Source organism: Lampetra planeri, chromosome 61 (assembly GCF_965212315.1).
Source record: "Lampetra planeri chromosome 61, kcLamPlan1.2.h2, whole genome shotgun sequence".
Classification (NCBI taxonomy): domain Eukaryota; kingdom Metazoa; phylum Chordata; class Hyperoartia; order Petromyzontiformes; family Petromyzontidae; genus Lampetra; species Lampetra planeri.
This window is the reverse complement of record NC_136167.1, coordinates 3,713,569-3,730,449: the sequence shown is the minus strand read 5'-3', so window position 1 is coordinate 3,730,449 and position 16,881 is coordinate 3,713,569. Positions and strand designations below refer to the sequence as shown.

The 16,881-nt window shown below is 50.0% G+C and overlaps 1 protein-coding gene across 2 annotated transcripts; it reads left to right on the top strand.

The window, feature by feature from the left end:
• Positions 1-5,233: 5,233 nt before the first annotated feature.
• On the top strand, positions 5,234-15,695 carry LOC144736524 (uncharacterized). 2 transcript variants are annotated; one of them, XM_078619073.1, is made up of 2 exons: positions 5,234-5,628; positions 10,256-15,695. In XM_078619073.1, exon 2 carries the CDS (start codon positions 10,283-10,285, stop codon positions 11,186-11,188), a length of 906 nt encoding a protein of 301 aa, XP_078475199.1. In that variant the 5' UTR covers positions 5,234-5,628; positions 10,256-10,282; the 3' UTR covers positions 11,189-15,695. The 2 variants fall into 2 exon arrangements, with proteins under 2 accessions (XP_078475199.1, XP_078475200.1); XM_078619074.1 differs by lacking the exon at positions 5,234-5,628 and adding an exon at positions 6,431-9,837.
• Positions 15,696-16,881: the final 1,186 nt, after the last annotated feature.

The window sequence follows — 16,881 nt, the reverse complement described above, 5'->3', positions numbered from 1 at the left end:
CACATTAGACTACAATTGAGTCGTGACATAGCCAACATGGTGGCATGTAGCGTAACATCTACAAGGCTCGATTAATGCAAATTACTACTTTTTGAGACGTCTGGCAAAAACTTTAACAATCTGCAGCGTGACTGCAGGGATTCATCTTCTTGGTTCTTGTATTTAATTCCTCTTGATATGCAGATTATTTTGTCAATGCGCATTACCCCCCCCCCTTCCAAACCAGCTTAAATAGACGCTCCAAGCGTGGTGGTGTTTTCTTTTAGACGCTGTCGCCTCGACAGACCTGGTCTTCACCTGAGGACGGCTGCTTGTGTTGTGGCCGAAACGTCGTGAGAATTATTTTATTATGTTTTATTTTTATTATTTTATTACTTCCCTTCTACGTGACTTTACCGAAAGAACCAAGAATATGAATCTGCAACGTGTACAAAATGCTCTGGCATGTGTCGTGACGGGTACTGCAAGATCCGACCATGTCCGTCCTGTGCTCGCCGAGCTGCATTGGCTTCTGGTTACCGAACGAATTCGTTATACCAGTGCTTCCTTAACCTTTACTGCAGCGTTGCATCCCTTTGGTTCTCAATCGTTCGAAAATGTACACTGTTAAACAGTACATATATTTGGTGAAACAAAGTTGTATTTAAGTGCCCGTGCTGAATTTATGTTTCGATGATTTACCTGATATAAAAAAAAATCTGGATCTCGCACCCACAGAGGGTGCAGCGTGCATCCCAGGATAAGAACCACGGCATTCTAAGGTCGCACTCATTACACACAAAGTGATTGCCACAAATGAATCACGATACTTTGCTGATCTTGTCAATAAGAATACGCCATCACGCAAACTCCGATCATCCTTGTAGCGGCTTTTGGCGAACCGTGGAACAAAGACGGTTACCGCATCACGCGCTTTTAGATGCGCTTCTGCGGCCGTCTGGAACCCTCTTCCTTCCAATATTAAGAAGCCACTGTAGCTATGCACTTTTACATCTAGATTGAAAACTAATTTCTTTAGAATTACTATTTGTGTTTAGTTGTCCTTCCCCGCACATCTGATGAGCATAGTTGGCTATGTACGGTGTGAAAGAAGTTCAACATACATGATTTCTCCCCCTGTTCGAGAGAGAGTGAGTGGATGTTGTTTGTTCTCTCCCCCTGTTCTACAGTGAGTGAGTGGAGGTTGTGTGCTCTCTCCCCCTCTTGTACACCGAGAGAGTGCAGGTTGTGTGTTCTCTCTCCCTGTTCTACACACAGAGAGAGTGCAGGTTGTGTGTTCTCTCCCCCTGTTCTACACACAGAGTGAGTGCAGGTTGTGTGTTCTCTCCCCCTGTTCTACACACAGTGAGTGCAGGTTGTGTGTTCTCTCTCCCTGTTCTACACACAGTGAGTGCAGGTTGTGTGTTCTCTCTCCCTGTTCTACACACAGAGTGAGTGCAGGTTGTGTGTTCTCTCCCCCTGTTCTACACACACAGAGTGAGTGCAGGTTGTGTGTTCTCTCCCCCTGTTCTACACACACAGAGTGAGTGCAGGTTGTGTGTTCTCTCCCCCTGTTCTACACACACAGAGTGAGTGCAGGTTGTGTGTTCTGTCCCCCTGTTCTACACACACAGAGTGAGTGCAGGTTGTGTGTTCTCTCTCCCTGTTCTACACACAGTGAGTGCAGGTTGTGTGTTCTCTCTCCCTGTTCTACACACAGAGTGAGTGCAGGTTGTGTGTTCTCTCCCCCTGTTCTACACACACAGAGTGAGTGCAGGTTGTGTGTTCTCTCCCGCTGTTCTACACACAGTGAGTGCAGGTTGTGTGTTCTCTCCCCCTGTTCTACACACAGAGTGAGTGCAGGTTGTGTGTTCTCTCCCCCTGTTCTACACACACAGAGTGAGTGCAAGTTGTGTGTTCTCTCCCCCTGTTCTACACACACAGAGTGAGTGCAGGTTGTGTGTTCTCTCCCCCTGTTCTACACACAGAGTGAGTGCAGGTTGTGTGTTCTCTCCCCCTGTTCTACACACACAGAGTGAGTGCAGGTTGTGTGTTCTGTCCCCCTGTTCTACACACACAGAGTGAGTGCAGGTTGTGTGTTCTCTCTCCCTGTTCTACACACAGTGAGTGCAGGTTGTGTGTTCTCTCTCCCTGTTCTACACACAGTGAGTGCAGGTTGTGTGTTCTCTCCCCCTGTTCTACACACAGAGTGAGTGCAGGTTGTGTGTTCTCTCCCCCTGTTCTACACACAGAGTGAGTGCAGGTTGTGTGTTCTCTCCCCCTGTTCTACACACACAGAGTGAGTGCAGGTTGTGTGTTCTCTCCCCCTGTTCTACACACAGAGTGAGTGCAAGTTGTGTGTTCTCTCCCCCTGTTCTACACACACAGAGTGAGTGCAGGTTGTGTGTTCTCTCCCCCTGTTCTACACACAGAGTGAGTGCAGGTTGTGTGTTCTCTCCCCCTGTTCTACACACAGAGTGAGTGCAAGTTGTGTGTTCTCTCCCCCTGTTCTACACACAGAGTGAGTGCAGGTTGTGTGTTCTCTCCCCCTGTTCTACACACAGAGTGAGTGCAGGTTGTGTGTTCTCCCCCCCTGCTCTACACACACAGAGTGAGTGCAGGTTGTGTGTTCTCTCCCCCTGTTCTACACACAGAGTGAGTGCAGGTTGTGTGTTCTCTCCCCCTGTTCTACACACACAGAGTGAGTGCAGGTTGTGTGTTCTCTCCCCCTGTTCTACACACAGAGTGAGTGCAGGTTGTGTGTTCTCCCCCCCTATTCTACACACACAGAGTGAGTGCATGTTGTGTGTTCTCTCCCCCTGTTCTGCACACACAGAGTGAGTGCAGGTTGTGTGTTCTCTCCCCCTGTTCCACAGAGTGAGTGCAGGTTGTGTGTTCTCCCCCCCTGCTCTACACACACAGAGTGAGTGCAGGTTGTGTGTTCTCTCCCCCTGTTCTACACACAGAGTGAGTGCATGTTGTGTGTTCTCTCCCCCTGTTCTACACACTGAGTGCATGTTGTGTGTTCTCTCCCCCTGTTCTGCACACAGAGTGAGTGCAGGTTGTGTGTTCTCTCCCCCTGTTCTACACACAGAGTGAGTGCATGTTGTGTGTTCTCTCCCCCTGTTCTACACACAGAGTGAGTGCATGTTGTGTGTTCTCTCCCCCTGTTCTGCACACACAGAGTGAGTGCAGGTTGTGTGTTCTCTCCCCCTGTTCTACAGAGTGAGTGCAGGTTGTGTGTTCTCTCCCCCTGTTCTACACACAGAGTGAGTGCAGGTTGTGTGTTCTCTCCCCCTGTTCTACACACAGAGTGAGTGCAGGTTGTGTTCTCTCCCCCTGTTCTACACACAGAGTTAGTGCAGGTTGTGTGTTCTCTCCCCCTGTTCTGCACACACAGAGTGAGTGCAGGTTGTGTGTTCTCTCCCCCTGTTCTACAGAGTGAGTGCAGGTTGTGTGTTCTCTCCCCCTGTTCTACACACAGAGTGAGTGCAGGTTGTGTGTTCTCTCCCCCTGCTCTACAGAGTGAGTGCAGGTTGTGTGTTCTCTCCCCCTGTTCTACACGCAGAGTGAGTGCAGGCTGTGTTTTCTCCCCCTGTTCTGCGTGGATTCCCTCCGGGCTCTCCGGTTTCCTTCTCCCGTAGTTAAACCCCCACCCAGAGGGGAACTGGTACCGAGCCAAAAGCACATCCCCCATGTGCTGAAACATGAACCTGCAGATCACTCGACAGGGATCACACACAGCAGCAAGCAGCAGCATCACCCCCCGACTGCGTAACTGGGCAGGACCCTCTTGGAAGTGAGTCCTGGGACTCAGTGACGGCTGTCCTGGGTAATCTCGCGGAATATTAAATGTGGCGCCACGGTGGCGAGATGTTAACTGCCTCGCCTGGTACACAGGAGGTCGTGGGTTCGATCCTGACCCTGACGCCTGTCGCTGTATATTTGTAGTTTGCGTCTCTCTCGCTTTCTGCCCATGATCGTGTGGATTTTCCTCCGGTGTCCTCCGGTTTTTTCCTCCACAGAATCAACGTCACGCGTTTAGAGTATTTGCCTGCTGCAATAAATTCACACGCGATAAACCACGTCGCTGAGGTATCATTTGTGGCAAGGTCGCTTCTCAATAAGAGCTACGTAGCTCTGGGCCTTACCTGGTAAAATAAAAAATAGTTTTACGAGGGACCGAAGTGGCTTATCACGTGGGAAGTTTTCGTGACTGCAGGGATCCATACTCGTTGGTTCTTTCAGTAAAGTAACGTAAGTAGAAAATAAAATAAATCACGACGTTGCGAGCGCAACACAAGCGTCCACCTGATGACGGACGCTGCTTGTGTTGCGCCCGAAACGTCGTGATTTAATTAAATTTATACCTACGTGACTTTACCGATAGAATCAAAGAGTACAGCGAAATACTCTAAACGCGTGACGTTGATTTAAAATGTGGAATAAAAAACCGGAGGACGCGTCGAAAAAAATCCACGCGACCACCACGGGAAGAGAGATGCAGAGAGAACACGCAGCAGACTCCAAATATACAAACAGGCATCAAGGTCGCGATTAAACCCACAACCTCCCGCGTACCCAGCGAGGGCGATAGCATCTCCTAGCCACCGTGGCGCCCCAAGAAGACGCCCCCGCCCCCCCCGGTACCGCCTGCAGCGGAGACGGAGCGGCAGAATCGGCCTAAACGCGTGACATTGATTCCAAATGTGGAAGAAAAAGCCAGAAACCCGGATGAAAATCCACGCGACCATGGGGAGAGCACGCAAACTCCAAATATCCAGCAGGCGTCAGGGTCACGACCTCCTGTATACCAGACGAGGTAGTTCACATCTCCGAGCCACCGTGGCCCCCAAACGTTGTGACAAGGGGGGGGGGGGGTTGAGAAATGTGACGTCACATCAAAATGCGCAACTTTAAATAAATATAGACAACACGTTCTACTTAATTAGACTTTTTAATAAGTGTTTTCTCCTACAACATCAGAGTGCAGCGCCACATTAAATCGTCCAAAATCGTGTGACGTCATTTATGGACGGCCCCATTGTTTTTATGTAGACTACTAGCAGGACGTACCCGGACTTGCCCGGGGGACAAATATGTTTCAAAACTTGTCTTCTCTTCAAAACGTAACATCCACACACACAAATACTCGGCCGTTGTGAGAGCCCGCCGATACGTCCGCCTGGCGGCTCGGTGTGATTGTGGGGGCGGGGCTAGGACTCACTTGAATGACGTCAGTGGTAGGCGGGGCTTGGGGCGGGGCGTCAATCTGCGTGTGTTGAGTGCCGCCGCTGCGCGTGCTCTAAAGTCGCCTACGCCGCCTTTGTGTGGTGGTCGCTGTGTGTGGTGGTCGCTGTGTGTGTGGTGGTCGCTGTGTGTGGTGGTCGTCGCTGTGTGTGGTAGTCGCTGTGTGTGTGGTAGTCGCTGTGTGTGTGGTAGTCGCTGTGTGTGTGGTAGTCGCTGTGTGTGTGGTGGTCGCTGTGTGTGTGGTATCTGTGTGTATTCGCGTGTGTACACGTGTCTGTGTGTGTGTATTCGCGTGTCTGTGTGTGTGTCCTGTGTGTCCCCGCCTCTGCCCTGCACTTTCACCGCCACGGAGGTGAATCCGCCGCCGCTGCGTCCACAGCCGCCGCTCCAACAGTCGAGGTGCGACTCGCCGCCTTCTTTAGCTCCTCCGCGTTACGAGATGCGCCTTCTTCAACCCCCAGTGCGTCTTGCCGTTCGGAGCAAGAGCTCGGGGTTCGATTGCGTCTTATCATCCCCCCTTAACGATATCACCTCTTGCCACGGCAGCTCTCTCTCTCTCTTCAGCAATCTTTTCTTGCTGTGGTTGTCCCACCTGATGATGATTGCTTGTGTTGCAATCGAAACGTCGTGATTTGTTTTATTGTATTTCTAACTACGTGAGTTTGCCGAAAGAACCAAAAAGTTTGCCCAGATTTGTGTAACTTTTATAGGGTGCGTCTTATAATCCGGTGTACGTGGCCAGATTTATATAAATTTCGATTTAAAGCTTTCGTGACTGCAGGGATTCATCTTCTTGGTTCTTTCGGTAAAGTCACGTCGAAGGGAAATAATAAAAAGAAACCATAATACAATACAATTCTCACGACGTTTCGGCCACAACGCAAGCAGCCGTCCTCAGGTGAAGAAACAGAGCTGTCGGAAAGACAGCGTCCTAATGAACACCGCTAAGCTTGGCAGCGTATTTAAGCTGGATGGGAGGAGGAGAGAGCCTTGACAAAGGAGTTTACATATCAACAGAGGCACGTGCATATTGATGACAAATGCATATCTGCATTTGCCATATGCTAAATTCCTCTGTTGATATGTAAGATTTGTATAACTTTATTGGCTTCGGGGTACGGGTGCGTCTTACTTTCCGGAGCGTCTCAGTCGGCAGCACGCTGGGCTCCTGGGGTGATGGGAGCGATGGTGGTGGTGGTGATGGTGGTGGTGAGTGTGTGATGTCGTGTGGCGATGGTTATTAGCGATGCCATTGTGAGTAATAGTGGAGCGGTGGTGGTGGTGAGTGTGTGATATCGTGTGGCGATGGTTATTAGCGATGCTATTGTAATAGTGGAGCGGTGGTGGTGGTGAGTGTGTGATGTCGTGTGGCGATGGTTATTAGCGATGCTATTGTAATAGTGGAGCGGTGGTGGTGGTGAGTGTGTGATGTCGTGTGGCGATGGTTATTAGCGATGCTATTGTAATAGTGGAGCGGTGGTGGTGGTGAGTGTGTGATGTCGTGCGGCGATGGTTATTAGCGACGCTATTGTGAGTAATAGTGGAGCGGTGGCGCAGCAGTTAGCACGACTCAAGTTCGATTCCAGCTCACGGCCGCCAACACCGGTGACGATTATCTGAACCGGTCCTGGGCCTCGCCTAGGTCGGCTGAGCCTCAAATGAGTGCCTGGTGCGGTGTGTAGCAAACATCGCCACTGGGAATACAAAGGCGGCCGGGCGTGGTGCTGACCACCCACCATGTCGTGTGACGTTTCGGCCTTCATAGGTGCTACTCGCTAACAGCGCCATACCTGCCAACCCCTTATAATAATTATAATTATCAGTGCCTAGCTTATTACAGACCTATTTAGACCTTATTGGTCACCCCATGCCCATAGAAATCTCAACGTGCATCCTACAAAGTCCCATCACAAGGGAGAAACACAAACAAATAGACACAAAATTACGTTACAAAAAATTAGTATTTGCCCGTATTGAAACGGATGGACGCCGTTTGGACCTGAAAACTCAATTACCTTGTTCAGGAATCCGGGTAAACCGTATGGGTTGACGGGTATACAGCACTTGCCCCAACAGCCTGGCAAATCTATACGAGGGATGGTTGCCTTTGGTGATGGTTCGAGTGATGTTATGGCGATGTTTTACGGAGTCATCCGGGAGTCCTGGGACTATCACGAGGGTCCTCACGCTGAATTGGGCATTTATTTAAAGATGTGACCCCGTGCCCCTCCTAGACATCTTTGAAAAAGATCATCATGCTTTCCCACCTGATGATGGACGCTTGTGTTGCGCCCGAAACGTCGTGATTTATTTTATACCTACGTGACTTTACCGAAAGAACCAAAGAGTATGGATTCCTGCAGTCACGAAAGCTTCAAATCAATATATCTCTGTGAGTCCCTATGTATCTCGGTCTCTGTATCCCTATGTATCTTTATGAGTCTCTATGTATCTCTATGCGTCTCTGTGTTTCTCTATGGGTCTCTGTATCTCTGAGTCTCTATGTATCTCTATGAGCCTCGATGTATCTCAATGGGTCTCTAGGGAGCGGTAGTGTAGCGGTTAGCACCCTGCGCTACACATTTGGCGACCTGACTTTGATTCCCGCTCACGGCCAAAACCAGTGATAATCATCTAAACTGGACCTGGGCCTCCCCTAGGTCGACTCAGCCTCAAATAAGTACCTGTGCAATGTTTAAACATCGCCACTGGGGAGACAAAGGCGGTCGGGCATGGTTGTTGTCGACCCACCCTCTCGTGCACCGTGCCAGCCTTCATAGGTGCTCGCTAACAGCACTTTCCCCAACAGTCTGTAAAGGCTCTACGGGGGATCTTTGTATTTGTCTTCGTGTGTATCTATGAGTCCCTATGGGTCGACTACGGTTCATAGTTTGGTTTGTGCCTTGAATGTAACTGTGTGTCTCTACGTGTCTCCGTATATGTAAGTGTCGATGGGTTCACCACGTGGTCCATAGTGTGGGTTGCTTGGCTACAATTGCACCACTCTGGCTTATGTATTTTTTGTATTCCTACGTATCGCTATGGGTCTCTGAGTCTATCTCAACGTATCTCTCTGGGTTAATGTTTTCACCACCCGTGTATATTTGGAGTTTGTGTGTCTCTCTCCCCGTGTTCCCTTGGATTTTTCTCAGCGTCCTCCAGTTTTTCCCCTCCACATTTAGAATAAATGTCACGCTTTTCGAGTATTTGGCTGATATAAATTCCACGTGATGATAAGCCGCCAACTTAGTTGAGCTTTCATGACGTGTGGCCAGGTTACCTTTGAAAAACAACTACATAGCTCAGTGGGGCCTTACCCTGGTACAATAAAAATAGTTGAATTTAGTTTTCATAGGCGCTGCTCGCTAAAAGCACTTGCCCAAACAGTCTGTTAAAGGCTATATCAGGGGGAGTCTTTATCAATTAATCTTTATTTGGTGCGCCAAAATTGCCCTCCATAAAGTCGTGCATCAGTGCACATTCCAGCAGCAACACGGGAACGGTATAGGGGGTTATGGAGAAACCCGTCACGCACTCAGCTTGTTGAGCTGTCATTTGTGTCCAGGTCGCTTCTGAAAAAAAGGTTTATAGCTCAGTGGGCCTTACCTGGCTAAATAAAAACAGTTTCAGTTCACAGGAGGCCATGGGTTCGATCCCGACCCTGACTGACACCTGTTGTATATTTCGAGTTTCCGTGTCTCTCTCTCTTCTCCCCGTGGTCGCGTGGACTTTTCTTCGGGTCCTCCGGTTTTTGCCTCCACATTTAGAATCAATGCCACACGTTTAGAGTATATGGCTGCTGTAAATGTCCACGTGGTGATCCTTTGCCACTCCATTGAACTATCCGTTGTGATAGCCAGGTTCCTTCTGAAAAATAGCTGCATAGCGCAGTGGGCCTTACCTGGTAAAAAAAAGTAGTTTAGAGTTCTGGTTAAGATCTGCACTGCATTATAAAATTTTGCATTGGGCAGTGTTGTGTACGGAGAGATACAACATCGAATCTGCCCATTGTGGGGTCAGATACGGAATTTTAGCTGCTTGATATTTGGTGCAAGTGCTGGTGGCCATGGGGTTGTATATGTGTATGTTGAACTTCTTCCTCGCATCATACATAGCCTACCTGCTAGGCTGGGTGAGTAAATAGGTGCGTGAGTGAGCCAGTGGAATGATTTGCAGAGTCATTTTTATAATTAGCAAAAGTCGGAAGCCATCTGGTACACGATGGCCGACCGCTCTACAGTGACGCAGATTGTGTGTGATATATTTACACTCTATGGGGCGCCATGGTGGCGATATGTTATCTCACTCGCCTGGTATGCAGGAGTTCGTGGGTTCGATTCCAACCCTGACCCCTGCTGTATATTGGGAGTTTGCATGTCTATTTCCCTGGGTCGCATGAATTTTCCCCGAGTTCTCCAGATTCAACACTGCCCAGAGACTCAACACTGCGCTTACCATTAGCACGTTTGACTATGTAAGGTGCATGAACGAAGTTCAACATACATACACTAAGACATACAGCCTGTAAAAGACAAAGACCCCCAACCTGGCAATGGAACTCAGAGAGTCTGCTAACATCGGCAGCTAGGATGGAAACGTCAGAGCCAGGTATGACTTAAACTGGTTAATAACGTCCTTCCAATGATTGCTCAGTTTGTACCCATTTTCTCGGTTGAAGTTGTGTCTGTGTTGAGATATATGGATGGCTTCATGAACGAATCTTTGCTGATAGCCAGTGGGTTTGCAGAGTACCTTCGTCTTGGAAAAAATAATTTTGCGTGTGCCCACAGCGTTAAAACAATGATCAGCCACGGCCGAGGTATTGGTGCACGTCGCCACATAGACATCGCATAGATGCCGGGCAACTGGAGTAGGTTGGATGTGACTAGTAGTGCGCTGTCAATGTTGCGCGCCAGACGACGAGTTACCCAGCATCTATGCGACGTCTATGTGGCGACGTCTATGTGGCGACGTCTACGTGGTGACGTCCACGTGACGACGCTCACGTGCCTCTGGTTCCGCGCAGGTGCCACGCGATCCTTCGCCGAGCACCATGCTCCCGCACTACGCCAGTGCCGATGTGGCCCTCATGCAAGAGCCGTCTCTGCTGCCACCGCCTCCTCCTCCACCTCCTCCTTCGGCCGGCACCGGCACTGACGACCGATCGGCCGGCACCGTCACAGGCACGTCCCGCCTCCTCCTCCTCGGCGAGCCGGCGCCGAACCCCCGTGAGGGCCCAACTGCGCGCCGGCGCGCATGGAAACCACGCACCTTCTCCGACCCGGGCCCCTGGGCGCCGACGCGTGATGGCGTCAAGGCGGCCGCCGCCATTGCCGCGGCCGCGGGCCGTGCCGGCGCTGGTGACGGCAGCTTCTCGGACGTCTCCAACGTGTCGGCCGCCGACTCGGGCATCTACGTGAGCTCGCCGGCGCCATCCCCGCCGGTGGCGCCGTCCCCCTCTCCGCCGGCGCCGCTGTTCTACGTAAACCTTGCGCTGGAACCGGAGGAGCCGTGCTCGGAGACGGCGCCTGGCTCACGATCCGGAGTGCCGGCAGGATGCTTGAACGGCGCCTTCTCGGGACCGTCGCCGCTGCCGGCGCTCCCGCTGCCCGCTGCGGGCGCCGGCGGGAGGCGTCGGGCGGCCCACGCGGCCGAGATGGAGATCCAGCTGGACCCGCTCGCGCTGGCTCCGCCACCACCGCAGTGGAGGGTGGCCGACTCCGGTCCCGCGGGGCCGCCACGGTTTTGGCCGGGGCAGCCGGAGCACCTCCTGGGTGGTGACTCTGTCGGCGCTGGCGGAATCTCGGTGGCTTTCGACATCCCCGTGGTGAGCGAGTCGTTCCTCAAGCGCACGTGCCACGAGCGCTTCTTCAAGAAGATCTGCGCCATCATCATCGTCATTGTCTTCTCTGGCGTCGTTGCCATGGTGGTGGTGCCGTACATCATGGCCAAGAAGTAGAGACCCAGAGACCCATGGACTCGCCACAGAGACCCATAGACTCACTACACACAGACTTGCATAGAGAACCAAATACTAACATAGAGACTCATTTATATAGATGCCTAGAGGCTACCATAGAGAGCCATAAACTTAGACTAATAGATCAATATAGAGAACCATATATTCTTACAGTGACCCATAGATTTACACTGAGACCAAACACTCACACACACCAACAGACACAAAGACAAAGAACCACCATATAGCAAGTGCTGTTAGCGAGTAGCAACTATGAAGGCTGGAACACTACATGGGGGGGTGGGTGACCACCAGCCCTACACCCGGCCGCCTTTGTCTCCCTAGTGGCGATGTTTATACACCACACCAGGTACTCATTTGAGGCTGAGTCGACCTAGGGGAGGCCCAGGATCAGTTGAAATGATCGTCACTGGTGTTGGCCGTGAGCGGAAATCAAACTTGGGTCGCCTGGTTCAAAGCGTAGCGCGCTCACCACTACGCTACCGCTCCCCATTGACACACACACACCATACAGAATCATGGACTCCTCACGAACTCCTTACGGAATCCTTACAGACTCCTAACGGGCTCTTTACGGACTGCTAATGGCCTCGTAGACTCCTCACGGACTCCTCCTGGGCCAAAGGAGGAATTGAGAAGGCTTTGGGCAGCACTCCTGACAACTGGGTTCGAGCCCTGGACCCTGCCTCTCTCTATCTGTGTGGGTTCATAATGGCTGTGTCGGAGAGCCCGCGACAATTTTCTTACTTTGTTCTTGTCCGAGCACGGTTGGCTATGCACGGTGTGAAAAGTTCAACATATATACATGTACATACAGTGCGCTTATGCCAGCTCCGGTTTCACAGCAAAGGTCTCAGTCCGAATCAGCCGAGCGGCATTATCTTGTGATCAGCTGCTTCACGCCGTTGTGTGGAAGCTACCTGACCTGTCGCTCCACACGAAGATTTTGGTCTCGGCCACAGTTATGAACTCCCTCCCTTCTCTACGCTCGCGAAACGTGCACCCTGCCTAATGCATATGTACATACTTACACACGTATGTAAGTACATACGTGGCCCTGATCCACGCCACGTAGGAGGACGTCATCACTGCCGTGTGGCTCTTGACCATTGCACGGCTCCATGGGATCGCTCCATGGGATCGCTCGTCCGTGGGATTGCCCCATGGAGGAGCGATTCTATGTAAATGCTGTAGTGGGTTTACTCTCCAGCACACCGGTGTGCTGTACTAGTAACGAATTGGCAAGTGTTGTGAAAGAGTGAGTAGGTGAACGGGTGGGTGGTAAGGTGAGAGGGTGGTTGGATAAATGGTTGGGTGACTGGTGGGTGGGTAAGTTAGTGTGGGAGGTTGAGTGGGGTGAGTTAGTGTGTGAGTGGGTGGGTGAGTCAGAGAAGTGTTGAGATGTTAACTACCTCGCCCAGAATACAGGAAGTAATCAATTCAATCCCGACCCTGAAGCCTGTATATTTGGAGTTTGCATCTTCTCCCGTGGTCACGTCGATTTTCCTCTGATTCCTTCGGGTTTGTTTTACACGTAGACTTTCGCGACCAATATCATCCATAATAGAGGGTTTTTTTGGGAGTTAGATCACGTAAATATATAAATGTGTCATTAAAACCCACCACCACCCGACACAGCCAACTTGTAAGGGTTGTCACGTAAACAGAACGTGCCAATTCCTCACTAGTACAGCACACCGGTGTGTTGGAGAGTCAAGCCACAACATTTACAATCTGAGTACGACGTTTCGCCAGTAATTACAGCTAGCTTCGTCAGGCGACAGCCAGATTTGTGGAGAAGTCCACCTGTTTCGTTCCTTATATAGAGGCGTAGATGTGGTGACCACACTTTTCCGCTCTTGGGTAAAGTGGGGGGGGGGGGGGGCGGTTAATGAGTTATGCATATGCATTATGCGAGCCTTTGATCTTGTCATTCCTGTCCATTGTGTGTATTAAAATAAACGGGTTTTCCCTCCGCATTTAGAATCAACACGCGTTTTAAAGGATTTGACTGCAATAAATTTTTACGTGATAAGCCACTTCGTTGACCTAGTATTTGTAACTAGGTCACTTGTGAAAAAGATTATAGGTGGAGTGCCATGGTGGCAAGATGTTAACTGCCTCGTCTTTTATAAGCGAGGTCATGGGTTCGATCCCGGCCCTGACGTCTGTATATTTGGAGTTTGCATGTTCTTCCCATAGTCGGGTGAAATTTTCTTCGGGTTCTCCCTCCGCATTTAGAAACATGCATTTATACAGGGTGTTAAAAAAATATGGACCCGATTTGAATCGCTATATCTCTGCAACCACAAACCGCCCATAGATGAAACCCTTACCACTTGAAAGGGTGGGGCATAGAGTTTTAAATTATTACCGCTAGATGCCTCTTCCAGCGCACAAACAGCCCCTATCCTCAGTCATTCGCAAGACGGTGACCCCGCAACACAAGGCGTTTTGCGTTCTGCAAGACTGAATCCGTAATTGCGGTGCAGCGTGCGTTTCAACGGCGTTTTGGCATTGATCTGCCAATGTCAAAGAGCATTCGTCGTTGGTACCGACAATTTGAGAAAACAGGCTGTTGATGTAAGGGGAAGAGCACAGGGCGACCACGCACCTCAGAGGAAAACGTGAGAAGAGAGGCGTTTGAGACGAATTCAACTATCGTGTTGTCCGTTCAGCAAGTGGAGGGCACAGAGCATTTATAAAATTGTTCGTAAAACTTGATAACTCATTAAACCGTTTGTAACTTTTTGTGTAATTGTAACATGTTGCCATCGTGAAATATACTGCTTTGAAATTGGGTCAATCATTTTGGAACACCCTGTAGAACTTGGCTGAAATAACTTTACTATGTGAAAAGCCACTTCATTGAGCTGTTATTTGTGGTCAGGTTGCTTCTGAAAAAGATCTATATAGCTGTGGGCCTTACCTGGTAAAATAAATAAACTCCTTTAAGAAAGTTTTTTTTAAAACAACGGTTTTATTTTAAAGTGCACTAAAAAGTAAATAACTCGATTGGACAACGGGAAGTGGACGACATCTTGATTACAAGAGACACGCGGCGCCTGCTTCTTGTGCGAGCCGATTCCACAGTTTAGGGACCGCGGCGTTTTTCACTTACACAAATATATAACATTAATAAGCCGTCCATGCAAAATTTATAATTGCTTGAAAGGAGGCAATTCATTGATGAATTGATGTCGATGTTAATACAGACATGCATTGTCACCGGATCTGAGTGTGTGTGCAAAAATGTTGAATTGATTGGACAACCGGAAGTAGACTAAATTTTGATTACAAGATTTGACCACGACACAGGAGTCAAGTGAAGTAAAACCGTTGAAAAAGAGGCTGTCACTATCATTAATACATATTTTATAGTATTGTACATATATGGGCTGTAACCGGTGAAATGTGTAGATGTAAGAATGAGGTTCGATAGCATGCTCTCCCTAACCCCAAACATCTAAATTTCTTATGGGGATAATTTTTAACTTACGCGCTTTTTCAAGAACACAACCCCCACGTAGAAACGAGAGGTAGCCGTGCCGCGGTTTATTGCGATGCGCGCGGAGAGAAAAGGAGCACTTTGGGAAGATTGCTTTTCAACTGCGATGCTTGAATCCACACTAAATGTATGAACCGTACCCTGCTGGGAGCGTGCGTGAGGCTCGGTCGAGCCAGCCTCAAATGAGTGCCTAGTGGTGTGTAATAAATGTCGCCACTGTGGGGGAGACAAAAGCGGCCAGGCGTGGTGCTGGCCACCCACCCCCTCCTGTGCCACAGTGCTGGCCTTCATAGGTGCTACTCGCTAACAGCACTTGCCCCTGCAGCCTATTGAGGCTACACGGAGAGCTGTGTCTTTGTTGCTGTTCCTGTGGTCGTGTCGCTGCAGCTGTTTGTGTGTCACGGGCTACGTGGTTTGCATTGTGCGTAACTTGCGTTGTTATCTGCCATGCTCACGAGTATAGCCATTGCAAATCCATCTGTGGAGTTCTGAGCGTTATCCCCCCACTCCACCTCCTCAAGCGTGCTGGGTTTTCTCGCCACTCATGGATGTCACGGGCAGACATCGCAGAGCAGCAGAAACTTGTATTTATTTACATATCCTGGAGGAGGAATCCGATGAGCTATGAATCTCTTGTTCATAGATATTCAGTAGGGGCACGGGGTTAGAACGTTACACCAAGAAACAACTCTAACAGCGATAGAAGTGCAAAGGAGGGGAAAGGTCAGCAAGTCAATAAGCGTTATTTAAAAAGTACCGACAGTCCCCGACTTGCGAACATAATTCCTTCCGGGGGTTCGTAAGTCGGACGGTTCGTAAGTCGAACACTACAATACACTGCTGTATTTAAATGCCCATACGGTCAGTGTTTTGAAATGTGTTACGGTTCAGCAAAAAAGGGAAATATTGTACATATTTGCATTTAACATTGTAACATAATTACTGTATAGTAAATAAAACATGAAATTAAGTAACAAATAGAAGAAATGTTTTATTTTCACTTACCTTGAGTCTTGATGCTGGTGTTGGAAGGGCCGCAATGAGTCCCCACAAAAGAATAAGACACACAAAGACAGACACAGATAAAAACAAAGGCACACACTCTAACGACAAATATCCCCCGTGTAGCCTTAACAGACTGTTGGGGCAAGTGCTGTTAGTGAGCAGTGCCTCCCCATATACTGTACTCACTTTCACACACACAATCAAAGACAAAGATCCCCCGTGTAGCCTTAACAGACTGTCGGGGCAAGTGATGTTAAGTGAGCGCCTATGAAGACAGGCACGGCACACGATGGGGTGGTGGCCAACACCACGCCCGGCCGCCTTTGTCTCCCCAGTGGCGCTTTGTACACATTTCACCAGGTACTCATTTGAGGCTGAGTCGCCCTAGAGGAGGCCCAGGACCGGTTCAGATAATCGTCACTGGTGTTGGCCGTGAGCGGGAATGGAACTCGGGTGGCCAGGTTCGTAGCGCAGCGCATTAACTGCTACACTACCATTCGCCACGCTCCCACTTTCACACACGCGCGCACACACACTCACTCCTAGCACGAGGCTGACTCATTACATCCCGTGGAGGATCGCTTCGCTGAACAAAATAGTTCCGTGGTTCAGTTTGCAAGTGCGAGTTCGCGTTTCAAGTCAATGTAAACATATCATGGAAGCTGGTTTGTAAGTGCAGGTGTTCGTAAGTGTATAGGTGTTCCAAAGTCGAGGACTGTCTGCATAAGAAACATCATCCTGCAAAGGGAGTGGAGACGCGGCAAGAGGTAGAATGTTGGATGTGGGGTGCCGGGAGTGGAAAGATTAGTCGAGTAGCTGGTAGACCTGGAGTAGGTTGCACGTGACGAGCAGTGCAGTAGTTGTGGTGGTGTCCACAGCTCGGAGCGAGATAGAGAGAATACTGGATGTGGAGTGCCGGGTGCGGAGGTTGGGCGCACCGCGTTCATCCCGCTTTTTGAGAGGTGACGCATACCGCGAGTCCGTGAGACCGCGAGGAGTCCACAACCCCGATTTCCCCGTGGTCTCCGTGCGACCCGTCCAGCACTGTGGCTCCTCTCCCAGCGAGAGAGCAGTCCACTGCTGGATGGTCCGAGCCTCGTCCAACGCGGGGCCAGTGGTGGTGGTTGTGGTGGTGTGTGGTGGTTGTGGTGGTGGGTGT

Coding starts and splice junctions, on each gene's coding strand:
- LOC144736524 (XM_078619073.1), top strand. CDS start 10,283: ATGCTCCCGCACTACGCCAGTGCCGATGTGGCCCTCATGCAAGAGCCG.